The 16,556-nt window shown below is 44.3% G+C and overlaps 1 protein-coding gene across 3 annotated transcripts in view; it reads right to left on the reverse strand.

Moving 5' to 3' along the window:
* Window positions 1-14,442, reverse strand: part of SMARCAL1 (SNF2 related chromatin remodeling annealing helicase 1) — an 83,518-nt gene extending 69,076 nt beyond the window's left edge. The window contains exons 1-5 of one of the 3 annotated variants that reach the window (XM_021002805.2): window positions 14,309-14,442; window positions 8,479-9,381; window positions 7,928-7,978; window positions 5,972-6,226; window positions 4,412-4,462 (exon numbers count right to left, since the gene is read on the reverse strand). In XM_021002805.2, coding sequence (XP_020858464.1) covers window positions 4,412-4,462; window positions 5,972-6,226; window positions 7,928-7,978; window positions 8,479-9,340 — 1,219 coding nt within the window. In that variant the 5' untranslated portion in view covers window positions 9,341-9,381; window positions 14,309-14,442. Of the gene's footprint in view, window positions 1-4,411; window positions 4,463-5,971; window positions 6,227-7,927; window positions 7,979-8,478; window positions 9,382-13,192; window positions 13,678-14,308 lie in introns of those variants that run through there. The other 2 variants (XM_021002807.2, XM_021002806.2) reach the window with 2 other exon arrangements.
* Window positions 14,443-16,556: the final 2,114 nt, after the last annotated feature.

The raw sequence follows: 16,556 nt of genomic DNA on the forward strand, positions 1-16,556 counted from the left end.
TCACTTATGAGCTGTGTGGCCTTGGGCAAATCACTTAATACTCTTTGAGCCTATTTCCTCAACTGTAAAATGGGAATAATATTTATAGCACCTCCTGCATAGGGTTGCTGTAAATCACTTTGTAATGTTATATAAATGTAAGCTATTATCATCATCAGTATTATTAAATCAAGGCAGAAAACCAGATGTCCCTCCCCATGTTTCTATACAAGAGAATCAGCCTTGAGTATGCTGCTTTGAATTTTCTAGGTTGCTTCTGTTTTTTTTACAATCCTCTTTTCTTTTACCGTTCCACAAGGCCTGAGAACAAGTCAGAACAAAAAATTCTTTCACACCAAACATCAAATAGACACCCATTATAAATATTAATGCGAATGTGGAAGGCTGACCCATCCACTGCCATCTTAAATTGGTTTGTGTTTCCAATTTACTTAATCCCTTTTATAGAGAAATCAAAACACATTTCTGTTCTCCACAAAACACAAGCACCAATTATTCCTGGAAGCAGTATTCACATACCAAATGCACTGTGATGTGAAATTGGGCAAGGCTGAAGGCATATTAATGTAAGAGTCCATCCATCTTGATGCAGAACTGCACTTTACACTTCCAAATTAAATCTGAGCATGCTGGTTTCTATATACTTCAAGAGACTAGGCACCCCATGTGCCTTCAGAAACAGTTTTCATTTTAATCCTAGTGATCACCAGCACTCAAATAGCAGATGATAATCAAGGCAGGATTGATGATCTATCTGGCTTGAAGGATGGTGCTTCATAAGCATAAATTTTTGGCATCCAGTTTTCTACGACAATGACCATCCAACTGTCTACAACCATCCTCTCCACAACATAGGCTCCCAATTCAACTACTCAAGAGTGCCATTGAGGAACACTGTTTTTCAAGCTTTCCCTGGTGCTGGGGAAATGATGATGGTAAGCTCTCTGGCAAATGGGAATCATCTGAGCGTCATTTTTATGAAAGAGCTTTTTGGTTAAGACCAACTGAATCACACGTTTCCAAACAGCATCTGACAGAGGGAAATCAGTCCCTGAAAGGGATGTAGCTGCTCCACACTCGCACAAAAACCACAGCCCAGTGCTGATTTCAGGTCAGGTACTAGTCCCTTAAAAGTCAGAAGAGGAGCATATTCTCTAAAGACAACCTGTCATAGGGTACATTGAGATCATCCTCATCAGTGAGAAATCATAGTTTTAATGTCATTACTCTCATGTACTGGCATATAAATTCATATTACTGGCACAGTATATTGTCTTTTCTCTGTTTTTCAGAGGATGGCAAACTATGGCCCAGGGGGGCCAAACATAGTCTGCTGCTTATTTTTGCATAGCCAGCATGCTAAAAATAGCTTGGTTTTTCTTTTTACATTTTTTAATACAATAAAATTTATTTAAAAATATAAAAACCATTTTCAGTTCATGGGCCATACGAAAAAAGGCCTTGGTTTGCTAGACCCTGATCTAGAGGAAGGACCCTTCCAGGTCCTTTTTGTTCAGAGATTACAAACTCCCCAGTACTGGTGAGCTGGATTAAAATATAAAGGGGAAGTGTTTACCAAAATAAATAAAAATACAACATAGATAATGTTAACCTATGGTGTTCTAAGTCAATATGCAACCTGCAGGGATACATTTCTGTTTGAGTTTGACAAGACTACTCTAATTGAACCTTCTCCTTTTACAGATAAGGAAACTGAGGCCTAGAGAGGTGAAATAACTTTGCCAAAGTCACGGAGAGAGTAAATAGCAGAGTTGGGATTTGAACCCAGGTTCTGTGACGTCATTGAATCCAGAATTCTTTTGGGTTCTAATAAATCTTTGCATGCAAGGACCAATAGAAATTAGCACTCCTCAGGAGTCCTTGCACACAATGATTCCTTAGAGCACTGACCTTATTTTACAGAAAAGGTGAGGGAGATAAAAGGGTAGAAATGCAGTGAGTCCAGGATCCCAGGCATATCAGGTGCCATCCAGGGTTGCATGGCACTTTGTCTCCTCACCATCAAAGTCAATTTACCACCCCCTCTGCATTCCACCTTCTTTCAACAAGTGCCAGGTAAGACCCCAAGTCCTGGGCCAGGGAGGGGTTCTAGCCCCAGCTCTGCCTCTAACTTGCTGCAGGACCTTGAACAAGCTGTTTCCCTTCTCGGGACCCCAGGAAGAATCAGTCATCTTTGCTGGGAGGTAGCTGAGCTCATACAGAAGACAACACTTCTATTTCTTTAAAGGCAGCAAAAGAGCAAGATGGAAGAACCCAATGGCTACATTCCAGCAGAAAAAAGCCATTCAGCTTACACTCAAATTTGTCCTTGGCTAAGGATTTCATAGAAGTCCCAAATGGCTGTGGTCAGAGGACAGTAACAGCTCCACAGACAGTAGGTCACCTTTTAGTTTCAGTCTGATTATGGATACTAAATATTTTATAATCCAATTTGATCTTCCTATTTACATTGGTCCTTCCTACGAAGAAGTTAAATGTATCTCACTGACAGTTTATTTACATCCCTATGAGGGTAGGCAGAGACAAGGGACCTTTCCATTTAAATAGAGGAAAAGGGAAGTCCAGAGGACTCCCCCACTGACTGCTTGAGCACAGAGGCTGTTAGAGAAGGCAGGTTTTCACTGTGGCCTAAGTAAAACTAAGGTCTTCCTATCTCAAGCTCCAGATCTCACATCTCAGTTATGTCCATGGACCAACTGGACACTAACAAATGACTCCTCCCACTGGCCTGGGGAAGTGACAAGACTCACTCCAGGACAGGACTCAATGCCATCAGTGGAACAACCACAGCAGAACCTTAATGACCTGGCACCCAGAGACAGAGATAGGGACACTTAAAATTACTATCAGAAACAATTACAAGGTGACACACCCAGAATCTTGTAGGGTTACAAAACACTTTTACACCTCAACTGATCCTTGTAACAATCATGTGAGGTAGGTAGCTGGCACAAGAATTAACATCCCCATTTTACAGATTAAAAAAAATGAGGGTCAGAGGGGTTCAAGAATTTGTTCATGGTCACACAGCTAAGCAAGGGGCAGAGATGAGACTAGAACCCAAGTTTGCTGATTCTGGATCCAGGATTGGTCCCACATCTTCTCTTCTTCTTGATGAGAAGAAATAGCAAGCTCTGGGACTGGATTCCCAGGCAAAAGATTAGGTTTGATCAAGCTCCCCTCTTAGAGACAAAATTAGCATTCATTCCTATAGCCACATGGAGCAAAATGCAAAAAAAAAAAAAAGACAAATTGTAAATGACTTACTCTCCTTGTAGTTACTGACCTCTGCATCAGGAGCACCCCTATTCTGCCCTCACCTGGTCGATTCCATATGTGTCTCGCGAGATGGCCAACGTCCCTGGGTGCAAATTCTGGCGCAGTGTTTGGCATATTTGTGAGCAATCCCAGAACTTAAAACCTGAAAGGGCCTCCCAATAGCTCACGTGAAAAAACCTTTCACAGAACGAGAAACTACAAACTTCCTTGGTCAGCTGATAACTAGGTTTAATTGGAATCACTGGATTTGGAGCTAGAAGGATCCTTAGAGAGAGTCCAAACCCCTCATGCTGAAAATGAAGAAACTGAGACCCACAGAATTTAACAGATTTGCTCAAGGTCATACATATAGGAATAGTGACTGATACTTATTTGAGCTTTTAAGGCTTACATCTTTCTTTAAAAAAAAAAAAAACAACAAAACAACAACCCTATGAGATAGTGCAAATATTTTTATCCTCATTTTACAGATGAGGAAACTGAGGCTCAGAGAGAGTGAAAGCAACCTGTCTATGGTCACACAGCTGGTAAGGAACAGAGCTGGCATTCTAAACCAGGTTCTTGAACCCTAAATCCAAGACAGCTGTGCCTCACTTAAATCTAATTCATGCACACGTTGGGGCATCACACTCACGATGTCCTCGGTCCTCTATGACCTCTAGGACAAATGACAAACAACAACAGGGCAGATGTGCCCAAACCCATCCACTGGAGCGCCAAAATGACTGCCCAGCTTGCCTTGGTAATCTTACAACCACTTCCTGATCCTTACAGAGAAAAAAGAGCCTCTCTTTCCTAATCCTGGCTACAAACACGGCCTAGGACTGAATCCCACTTTGGCTACTCCCTCCCTGTGTGACCCTGACATCTAAGTCTGTTACCTTAGCTGTAAATGAGGGGGTTGGACCAGCGGCCCCTCCCAGCTTTAAATCTATGATCTTATGACACACACTAGAGGAAAGCTGCCCCAGCTTCACTTCCCCAGCACCCTGAGTCCTCGGCCAAGGATGTCAAAGACAAGACAAATTAAACAACGACCAAAACAACCAACAACTTTCAAACAGATTAATCATGGCAAAACAATATTAAGTCAGCCACATGGGCATCTCACTTAGTCTTTTGTGATCCTCCAAATGAAAATTCCAGTTCCTGGTCTTCACATCTGCAACAGAGAAAACACAAATGTCAAGGCCTCCCTGCCACACCCTTGAAAGCTCTCCCAACCTGACTGGGATGCCCCTTCAAGGTCCAACAATGGTCCCAAAATGTTGGGGTTGGAATAAAGCCCCTAGTGGCTGATATCCCAAAGAGAGGTGCCCAAGGAATCTTGGGCTCCACAAGTGGAGCCAACTGGGCTCAAACTGATTGATCTTGGTACTGAGACCAACTAGGCCTTAATGGTGAAACAAAGGAAGATGATTGGAAGATCTGTGGCCAAAAGGAAAGCACAGACTCCTAAAAAAAGAAACAAACAAACAAAAAATGGTGGGCTGTGGACTGCTGCAGTAAACAGCAAAAAGAAAAGGGATAGCACTAATACTTGATGCTATGTGATCTGACAAACATCTAGTGAATGTCCGCTGGTAGGTGCAAAAGTCCAAAGACACCCTTTGTAAATATGAAATACAGGAAGGACTATTAATTTCAACAAAGATTTACTGAGTACCTATGACGTTCAAGGCACTGTGCCGGGTGCCACGTGCTCTATTTTCAGCAATTCCAAAAAATGGCAATCAGTGTAAACAGCACCATTTCAAACACAAAGACAATGATCCGGGAAGATGATTCATATTTGTCTTTCAAGGATAAACAAAAAACAAAACAAAACCTGTGACTGAGCTGGGACTGTTGAATTAAAAATAAATGCTATCAGAAAAGAATGAAGGCTTTTATTGGAGATGCCCTCAGACCCTCTTTTGAGGTACTTTATGAAAGCTGTTCATGAATCCAGCCAATCTTCCTATTTCTATAGAATTCTTCACTCATTCATTCACACCAATGACAAAGCACTGGGTTAGACCTGCTAGGTCTCAAACACCCCTGTTTCTTTTGTGGTTTGTATGTTCGCTGAATAAGGGGCTCTAACCTGTCTTTTCTTAAACAGGGAAGAGACAAAGCCCTGGGAAAGCTAAGTGATTTTTGAAAGCCAATGGGTCTGAGCCAAGATGTCGGCCTAGAAGCCCAGGATTCTGGTGTCCTGTTTTCCTTCTTACAAGCCTAAAAGCTGGCTGTGAAAATCAAGTATAACTGATATTATTTAACCTATGGAAGAGCTGCAGGAAGAATTAATCATCTTCAAGTCTCTGAAGGATTAGACAGGGACTGTAACCCGCTGTTCCCTGGTCCCACTGGAACCAGATGAGGGGAGACTGGATGAAATGGAAAAGTGGGGGAATTTGGATGAGATCTGGACAATGAGAGTTGGAAGACACAGTTCGGGTGCTGAGGGAGGTTCTAGAGCTTACTTTATGGGGATTACAAGAGTACTCCAGGCTGCCCTATATATTCTCCACCTGGAATGATTTAAGCAAGCCTTCTAGAAGTAAAAGGAAATGAAAGTGGTTCCAGCAGTCTGACACCTTGAAGACATTCAGTGAGAGGGAAGGCCAAACTCAACAGAGGGGGCACACTCTGCTACCTCCATGTCACCTAATTAAAGCTGCAAACTTGCCATACTTCCTGGAACCCATCTGTTTAAATATCGCAATCACATCTTCAGTAAAGCCAATGTCTGCCTCAAAGCGGGTTCGGGAGATGAGCACACATCGGCCTTTGATGCTGGCAAAGCCCTTGCTGTGAGGTTGGAGCTGCTGTGGAGGCACTTCACCGGTGGGCTCCGACCCTGAAGACTTCAAGGCAGAAGCCGTGGTATCAGGTCCTTCCAGGGGCTGCAATGTGATTGTGCGAAGGTCCCGGATGGCTTTCACTGCAAAGGAAGAAACACTACTATAGCCAGCTCTTGAACAGTCTCAGGAGGCTCTTAATATAACTAAGCAAGGAAAAGTGTCTTAGGGAAGAAAGAGAAGTTGGAGGTGAGGTGAGGATGAAACAGGGAGGAGCTGTTGGAAGTGATTAACTAGACAGGCAAAAAAAAAGGAATCAAAAAAAGCAGTTACTATGTGCCAAGCACTATGCTAAGCACTGGGAAGACACACAGAAAAAGCTAGACTGTCTCAGCTCTCAAGAAGTTTACCTGCTATAATGGAACACTATTGCTCCATAAGAAATGGTGAGCAGGCAGACTTCAGAAAAACCTGGAAAGAAATGAATGACTTCCCCAAGTTCACCCAGGTAAGTAAGTGGTAGGACCAGTATTCAAGCCTGGGTCTTTTGATTCCAAAGCCAGTTCTCCTTCTATTGGCCCACATATTGCCCTCCAGTCACTGCCCAAATCCTTCTCTCTATGGGATCCAGATAACCCAACACTATAGGTTAGTTCTGTATCCAGGATATGCTCAGGGTACTGCCATACATAGAATCACAGCATTTTACAATCAGTATGACATAAACAAAGGTTCAGAGCTGGAAGGAACTCCAGAGAACATCTACTCCAAAGGTGTGAACTCTCCCGTGGGCCTGAACCACATTAAAAAAAGAATAGGAAACGTTTAACAAAATAAATAGAAGCCCAATACAACACAGATGATGTTCATTTGTGGTTTTCTAAGTCAATGGAATCCAGTGCCTTCCTTTTACAGATGAGGAACTGTCTCAGAAAGAACGAGGGACTTATCCAATTGTTGCTGTTGCTGCTTGTTCTTGAAGGGGACCATGACATCAGGGAGGTGATGCCACGACATGCAAGTGAGGGAGGGCTGGGCGAAGTCACCAGCCTCCCTTTCTCCTCTAGAGCCATCTGAGTCCAGTGGCAACAGACAGATCAGATGGGCCAGGATGCAGTAAGAGACCTCGGCCTTTTTAAGCTAAGGTCTTTAACAGGGCTCAGTTAGACGGAAGCAAAGACCATTCAGTGATTAAGGCTAAATAAGAAATAAATAAGTAAGAAATAAAGAGGCAGAGAACGGCCTCTTTACCTAGTCAAAAAAAAAATCCATCTGGGAGGGGAAGACCCTCAGGGTTTCTGGGCAAAACAACTGCTACTTACATTCACTCTGAGCCAATCTGGGCCCAAACAATGATCAAGGAGGGCTTGTTGTTGGCCAGTCAATGAGACAGCTCTGCCTGGGATTCACCCAGTCACACAGGAAACAAACATCAGAGCTGAAATCCAAACCTAGGTCCTCTGACTGAAGTCAGAGCATGCTCTCTGACTTCCCCAGACTGCCTCTGGGACAGACTGAATCCCATCACTTTATGACCAGGAGAGTGACATTAACAGCTGATAAATCTCAAGACCAGGATTAGAACCCAGAACTCATGTTTTCTCATTGTAGCCATACTAATTGTTTTGTCATTATTCTGCACCAAACGGCCCCTTGCCCCTGCCCCCACATTTAACACAAGGGGCTCTGCATGCGTGATCACAATGACCTTATGTGGGGTTGTCACACAAAGGAAGGAAGACCAATAAGCAACGACCACACCTACAAATGACGACAGGGTAGGTCTAACAACTCCCGAAACCAAGGTCTCTCAAACAACCAAGGACAATGACTGCTTTACTTACTTAGAGGCCTGTAGTCTTTTAGGCTGAAATCCCACATTTTAGTAACAGGATCTGAAATAAAGCATAAACCACTTAATGGGACCATGATGAGGATAATTACTGTCATTACAATCATTTGTACTAACAAATAGCCTTTCAGCCAGAGTTCAAAATGCTTTACCGATGAGCTCTCTCGGTGACTCACACACTATTGCTAAGAAGTGGAATGCAAATATGTAGAGGGACAATTCTTGAGTCTATATTTAGGATGAAGAAATAGGACCAGGAAGATGACAAGCCTTGTCTTGGATGATAGAGGTGGGCCTAGAACCCAGACCTTCCAATTCCTAGGGCAGAGCCATCTCCATAAGGCCATTTTGTTAAATAACAAACTTCGAGGCTCGTTAAGGGAATAGCCCAGAAGGCACATGCCAAGGATGCAAAACTAGGAGGTTAATAGTGGGATACAGGGAAGTTACAAACACAATGCCCTGGGAGATGCAAGGAAAGGCCAAAATGGCAGATGAATGAAAGGAATTCCACCTGGAAAACAGGACAGGCACGTCATTTACCATACTTTCTGCTGGGCAGACTTTTAAACACCGCAAGGAGCTCTGAATTATATCCAATCTCCACCTGGAAACGGCCTCCTTCCTTCTTGGTGCATTTCCCTTTCTGAGAGCTGAATGCTTTCCGAGGAGAGGCCTGAAGAGCCTGCTGAAGCTTTCTATTCTTCTCCTCAGACTGACTCCCTGAGTCAGAAAAGTTCTTATGGACGGAACTGGAGTGTCCAATTGTTTCCTGACATTCAGGATGAGGGGTGGAGAGGCTCACAGTGGCACTGAGCGACTGTCTACTTGGGTCATCCACTAGTCCAGAAGCAGCAGCCTGCAAATTCTGTGAGTGCCCTGGCTCACCCAAAGGTCCATGGATAGAGCTGGTTGAGGCTGCAGGCTTGGACTGGTGAGAGGGGCATGGATGACCTTGAGCTAGCTTACCAGAAATCTGCTGGCTGGGGTTCTTTAAAGAGTCCTGTGCTAGAGAATGAGAGATCTCACTGAAAGCCACTGGACTTGAAATGTGGACCGGGCTGGCTGAACTTTTTTTCTCTTCCCTCTTTCGCATCGTTGTCTCCGGCATATCAGGAGGAAAACTTCCGGAAACATGATATGCCATGACTTCAGTCTGTGAGACATGGGGATTCTGCTGACTGGTATTAACAGCACTGCAGCCCCCACGAGAGGACTCTTCTGCTATGTTCTCCAGGATGCTTGAATGTCTGGGATTGTTCTGGTGCACTGTCCTGGGGATGGAGGTGGGGCCTGACGCTATGCTTTTACTTTGCTGGGCTAACTTCTCAGCTCTTCTAGCAAGAGCCTTCAGCCGATTCTCTTCTATCTTTTTCTTCTGTTCTTCGGTGAGGGTTAAGGACATCTTAACAGGGCATTAAGGTGGAGTTGAAAATGGAGAAAAACCTGTTGGAGGAAAAAGGGTTCAAAAAAAAGCATTAACCTTGTCTATCTGCCAGTCCCATGGTCTCTGCCTGAGGGATCTTGAAAAGAGCAAAACGGACTGATATACATTTTTTGTGGGACTCTAATGATACATGTATGTATGCCATAGGGTCCTATATTCTAGTTTATATATTTGCTAGATTATAGAACAGGGGAAGAGAATAAGCATTTATTAAGCAGCTACTATGTACCTGGCACTATATTAAGTATTTTACAGATATTATCTAATTTGACCCTCACAATAACCATGGGGGGGGTAGGTGCTATTATTATCCCCACTTTACAGCTGAGGAAACCAAGGCAGAAAGAGATTAAATGATTTGCCCAGGGACACACATTTGGTATGCATCTGAGGCTGGATTTGAACTCAGGCCTCCTGACTTCAGGCCCACTGCTCTATCCAATACATACCTAGCTACCTCAAACAGCACAAAGCCCCCAAACTGCTCCACAGCCTAATGATTGCCAGCTTTCCAGCCTGCTGCCATAGCATTCCCCTCCTTACATGTTTGTTCCAGCCATACTGGACAGCTCTCTCCCCACCACCACCCCAAGGAAGCGCCCACCACGCTCTTAGACCTGGGAGCCTCTTCCCAGAAATCTTCCTTGATGCCCTTCGGCTAACAAACTTTCCTTCAGACCTCCCATGCTTTGTTCTGCAACTTTCCAATTGTGAGAAATAATTCATTTGGACTCCTACTCTATTCCAATTGGTATTAATCAGTCTGATATGATTCCATAGGGGTAGTGATTATAAGTTCTAGATATTAAGCCCCAGAACTGAGAGTTGCAGATTGTAAGTTCATCTGTTTAATCACAGGAAGCTAACTAGAGGCCTTCCACCCTCGTTTTTTCCTTGTCATGGTGACTAAGCCCAGGGTGGCCAAAGTGACTCAATTACATGGAAAGTCCTCCAAATTGTTTCTGTACCTCTGGACCACTCTATCTTGCCCAACACGAGAAGGTGACCATCTTATGACCCCTTAGTCAGTGGAGATGCCCCACACTTCGCCCAATCAGAGACACCTCCCCCCGACCCCTGCCAACATACTATTTCAGCTGATGCATCATTTTTTTGGCCCACAAAGTAAGATCTATCAACCAATGGGATTCTGTACTTTGTATTGCCTCTTTAGAATATTCTGGTATCAAGTCTCATAAAAAATAAGGCCCTGGAAGAAAGGGGCATCTCAGATCATAAAGAAGATCTGAGATCCACCTCTTTGGAGGCAACCATTGACCCCTTAATAAAGTGCTATTAGCCCAGAGCTCTAACTCAATCTCTTTTGTTATAGAGTTAGACAATTTTAATCCCTACACAATGTAATATTATGCATTCTGGTCATCTATACTTGTCCTGCACCTGTTTCACAGCAGGCTATAAGCTCCATGAAGACAGTGAAGGAGTCTAATCTAAACATCACATCCCAGTATTTAGCATTAAGCTCTGCACCTAATGTTTGCTGAATCAAAGATCAAATCAGTTGTTGTGAGGCTCCAATGAGATAATTCATGTAAAACCTTTTGCAAACTTTAAAAGCTCTATGTAAATGTCAGCCAGTGAAATTCTTCCAAAGTCGGTCATCTGGCTCTCATTCCTCTTTGCAGTTCTAGTCCATATTAGCCTGCCGGCTGTTCTTCACATGGGACATACCATGACATTCCATTTCCTGTTTCCCCTCGAGGTGTCTCTGCAATAGTGGTCTGCCTATTTTGGAATGCACTCCTTCACTCTTGCTTGTGAAAGCCTTTGAAAAACAGCTCAGGCACCCGACTCCTACAGGAAGCCTCACCTGATTGACCCACCCTCTAAACAGTAATCAAATCAACGGAACCACTGTCCAAAGACTTCAATGAAACCTCCCCTCCCCCCACCCAGTGATTTCCCAGGCCACAACACTAGGCCTATGGTCCCACTGGGGACCCAACTGGGACTGGCTAGTTGGGCAACACAGTGCTTTCTTTCTTTCTCTTTTTACTTTCTTTCTTTCTATTCCCATAGGGTTTCATACATTTACCTGCGGGTGCCCTGCCCAAAGGAACATATACTTTCATTGCTGAAACCTTGAAGGATATCTTGAGGTTTACCGGCTAGATTTTTTTCTAAAGGACCATGCCTTAAACCAAAATCACTCTGCCTCTCATTGATTGGCCAACAATAGGTCCCAAGCCCCACTTAATTAGGGTTTGGGCCCTGATTGGCTCAGTGAATGTAAATAGCAATTGTTTCTGTTTTGCCTAGAAACCCAGAGGATCTTCCCCTCCCAGATCCATTTTCCATTTTTTTTTTTTGGACTAGGTAAAAGAGGTCATCCTCTGCCTCATTTCTTATTTAATCACTGAATGGGCTTGTTTCTTACTTAGCCTTAAGCATCAAATGGGCTTTGCCTCAGTCAAACCCAGACCTGCTAAAGACCTTAGCTTAAAAAGCCCACTGGCTCCCACTGCATCCAGGGCCATCTCCTGGCATCCTGATCTATATCTCAGCACTGAACCCAGATGGCTCTGAAGGAGAAAGTGAGGCTGTTGACTTTGTACAGCCCTCCCTCACTTAAATCCAATTCACCTGCAAGTCCTGGCATCACCTCCCTGATGTCACGGCCCTCCTCAAGAAGAAAGAACAAACAACAATGACAACCAGGGGAATACAAGGTCCTTGAAGACAAACACTATCTTTGTGTTTTGGACTCCCAAGATTTAGCACTACATCTGCACAAAGTGCTAAATAAATTCTTTCTCATTCATTCACTATTTCAACTCATTCATGTTACATCTCTTCAGTAGCAAGTAGGATCAGCTAAAACAGATACAATTTCATCTTGGCTTTTTAAAGCCAGTGACTAGCACACAGCAGATGCTTAATAAAGGCTGGATGAATTGCATTCACTTAATCTACTTTCGGCACAGGGGAAGTTGGGCTAAATAACAGAGAATCACCAGAAAAGGAGAAAGAAAGCATTTCAAACTGAAAAGGATGAGATTAGACTGAAATAGCTGAAAAGACAACACACCCCGGTGTAACATCTGCTGAAAAAGCCTGTTTCCAACCTAGAGGAGCCAAAAATAAATGAGCATCTAGATCAATTACAGACAAAATTAACACATCCTCATTCAATCCTTTCAACATCAGGCATCGCTGAATAAATCAACTCTCTGCATGTGGCACTGGGCTGGTCAATATACAAAACCACTTAGACATAGTCCTAGACCTGCAAGATATGAATATAGAAGGGAACTACCACACCCACAGGGTTCTGCAGACACTGGGGTAACAGTGCCAATGGTCTAGTTCACCCTCATAGACACCACAGCAGCAAAGCTCTGAAGGCATCTCAAAAATCAAACCTCTCCCTGCCTCAAGGACCCGGTTTCTGCCCAGGCAGTACCTGTGGCTAAAGAAAGAAACTACCTTAGGGTGAGAGGCCACAACCCTTCTGTCCAAAATGGCTCCCCACGGCCAATGATACCCATCCACACGAAGAGATGGAAATGATTTGGGTTTTGCAAACCCTGACTTGCCACCTTCTACCTCTAGAAAGCCAAAAGAGATTGAGGAGTCAAGGAAGTAGGTTTCTTATATGCAAAGCAGGCTACTTTTGTTTCATACCAGCCTCCAAAGGATAGCCCATTCCAGCACCTGGACCCTTCCTCCAACCCAGCACCCTTCCTCTAACCCCACCCCCCACTTCATTGTTTAGCTTTCATCTCCCATCCTTCCTAGCACACAATGAACCTTGGTTTTGGAGTCAAGAGACCAAGATGCAAGTCTTACCATTCATACTCATGGATTTAGAGGAGGGAATTTAACAAACTGTGTCACCTTGGACAAGTCATTTCCCCATTCCTGGATGAATTCTATCTGGCCAAGTTACTTAACCTCTGGGTCTTATTTGCAAAATGAGAGGGCTGGAATATGTGACTCTAAGGTCTTTTCAGCTCTAAATCTTGTAATTCCATGGAGTCATATGACTTTATTACTAGCTGTGTGCCCCTGTCAACTCTTCTCTGTGGGACTGTTTCCCCATCTGTAAAACGGGAAAGGGGATAGAGGTAGCCTTGCATAGGTTAGCAGCAGAGTACAGTGATGAGAGAATCAGACTGGAGTCACTGGCCCTTGGCGCAAATTCACTTTCCACACCTGTATAATAAGTGTGTGTCTGTGTGTTGCCTGGGCAGGATGGACCAAATTGCTGAAAAGGTCCCTTCCAGCTTTAAATGAACCTCACAGCTCTGAAGTCTCTTCTCGATCCCACATTCTGTTATTGATCCAGTGACTCCGTGGCTGGCTTACCAGTCTTACTTGTGGGAATGGGGTCTGGTGGTGGGTGGGAAGCCAGGGACTTGGCCCATGAGAGGCTTCTGGGGAACACAAACTCATCTACTTCGAACTGGAGAGTCCCAATCCCTCATTTTACAAATGAAGAAACTGTGGCCCAGAAAGGCTGTAACTTGCCCAAGGTCACACAGCAACTGAGTCGCAGACGTGGCATTTGAACTCTGGTCCTGTGCCAGGCCACCTCCAAGGTCCCATAGCACACTAGCGCAGTGGCCCGCAGCAGTGCCGCGGGAAGGCAGTCCTCTGGACTGGACGCTTAGAGATCCGACTGCCCTACTCCTCTTCCATGCCCTCCTTCCCCAGTTAGGATTCCCTAGGAATTTTTCCCGACCCCCGCCCCGCCCCGCCCCTCTTTGGATTCAACCTCTCCGCGCTCCCCCCTCCCCCGCAGTTGGTCTAGTCCACTCTCCACTTCCCACTCCCTCCTCTGCTGGGTGGGTCTAGAGAGACATTATATCCGGTGTCTGACCCTACTACTGGCTCGTTCCCTGAAGTCCCCCATCCATCACCCCCAACCCCCCAGGCTAGGCCTGGCCTTCAAACGCTCGATACCTGGTGTTCAGCTTCGTTGTTTCGTTACTGTAGGTGCCCAACTTCGCTGCTCCATTACTGAAGGTGCTCAACTTCCCCCGCTCACTCACCCGACCCCACCCAGAGCCCCAAACCCATCCGCCCGCCTTGCGCAGTGAGTTTCCAAAGAACTACACCTCCCAGGTGCCAGCGCGGCGCTGACGCGCAGGCTAACTGTAGGAGCGAGGCTCGGCGAGACCGGGAGGGTTCCGGGCAAGGAACTCTGGGATTTGAAGTTCTGGTGCTGCTAGGCGGAGATAGGCGTGGCGTTCCGGTCGAGGACGAGCAGTGTTGAGTGTTGGGAGTTGTAGTTCATGCAATTCGCAACTCGGGGCAGGGCAGCTTCTGAGTTCATAACCATCTTAGGCTGGTAGCACGCGGCCCTTGGGACTTCAAGATGGAAACCTTGACATTGTCACCAGTAAATCTACTATATGTCACACCCTGGTTCATTAGATTTTAGAGTCAGAGGACCTCTTTCTCGGAACTCATGGCAATGATTCCTTCCTGGGCAAAATTCACTTAAACTCTCTGCGTCCTCAGTTTCCTCATTTGCAAGATAAGGAGGTCAGACTGACTATGAGGTCTTTTCCAGCTCTAAATCTACGGTCCTCTCTGTTAGACAGGCATTTAAAAAATCATAGGATCATGCATTTGGAGTTGGAAGGGACCCTGGAAGCCACAGATCATACCTCCTCATTTTATAGATGAGGAGACTGAGTCCTAAGAATTTGGGGAGACTGAGTCCTAAGAAGTGATTTACGCAAGGTCATGCAGGTATAAGTGGTAGGGTAGAGCCAGGATGAGAACCAAGGTCCTCTTATTCCAGTTCCATTGAACCACCACTGCCTCTTCATTAAAGGTTTTCAAAAGAAGAGTTCCACCATGGCTGACTTGGTCACCCATTCCTAAGTCCCTTATGTTTCCGGGTCTTCATGGATCTGCTGGAGTCTAATGTTAATTTCTGCCCCCAACCATTTAGCTCCCACTCCTTCTCTAGAACTACTCCACCTGAAGGCAGGCTAACACTTATGAGTAGTTTGTTCCTCCAATCTCTACAGTCTCTGTCCACTGTACCCACTAGCCTTTCTAGAGAAGAAAGCTCTCAATTTGGAGCTATGCCCAAAGGGCTATAAAATTGTGCATACCTTTTGACCCAGCAAAACCACTTCTAGGATTGTATCCCAAAGAGATCATAAAAATGGGAAAAGGACCCACATGTACAAAAATATTTGTGGCAGCTCTTGTGCTGGCAAAGAATTGGAAATTGAGGGGATGCCCATCAATTGGGGAATGGCTGAGCAAGTTGTGGTATATGAATGTAATGGAATATTGTGCTATAAGAAATGACTCATGTGAACTGATGCTGAGTGAAATGAGCAGAACCAGGAGGACATTGTACACAGTAACAGCCACACTGTGTGATGACTGACTTTGATAGACTTGGCTCTTCTCAGTAATTCAAGGCTCTAGGACAACTCCAAAAGATTCATAATGGAAAATGCTATCCACATTCAGAAAAAGAACCATGGAGTCTGAATGCAGATAGAAGCATACTATTTGCTCTCCTTTTCCTTTGTTGTTTTGTTTTATTGCTTCATTCTCGTGATTCCTCCTATTAGTTCTAATTGTTCTTTACATCATGACTAATGGGAAAATATGCTTAATATGAATGTATAAGTAGAGCCTGTATCAGATTGCATACAGTCTGAGCGGGGGGGAGAGGGAGGAGGAGCAAATTAAAAACTCAAAATCTTATGTAAGTGAATGTTGAAAACTAAAAATAAATTAATCAATTATTTAGAAAAAGAAGAAGAAAGCTCTCCCATCATCAAATTTTTGACCTCTTAAAATGTCAATATAAAGGCTGCTAATGTTCTTGAGTTTTTTAAGTGACTTTTTATTAGTATGTGTAGGAAATCTTTTTTGTTGGTCTTTCTTTGCCCTCTATATGTAGTTATCCTTCACGGAAAAGAAATAAAAAAGAAAACAAAATTAGCCTACTTACAAAGAAGCTGGGAATTAGGACATCTGGATCTTATAACTCAATTCAGATCTGTCTAGTTTCACACACACACACATACGGGATTAAATTTTCTCATCTTTGAAATGGGTACAGTGTCACCTCACAGAAAATATTATCATACTGACGTACATATATACAGTACACTGGAACATGGGATTCAGTTGTGTTTAGAGTAACAGTGACTGGCTTATACTGACTGAGCTG

This window comes from Phascolarctos cinereus, unplaced genomic scaffold, assembly GCF_003287225.1.
Source record: "Phascolarctos cinereus isolate Bilbo 61053 unplaced genomic scaffold, phaCin_HiC Scaffold_7;HRSCAF=346, whole genome shotgun sequence".
In the NCBI taxonomy this organism is placed as follows: Eukaryota; Metazoa; Chordata; class Mammalia; order Diprotodontia; family Phascolarctidae; genus Phascolarctos; species Phascolarctos cinereus.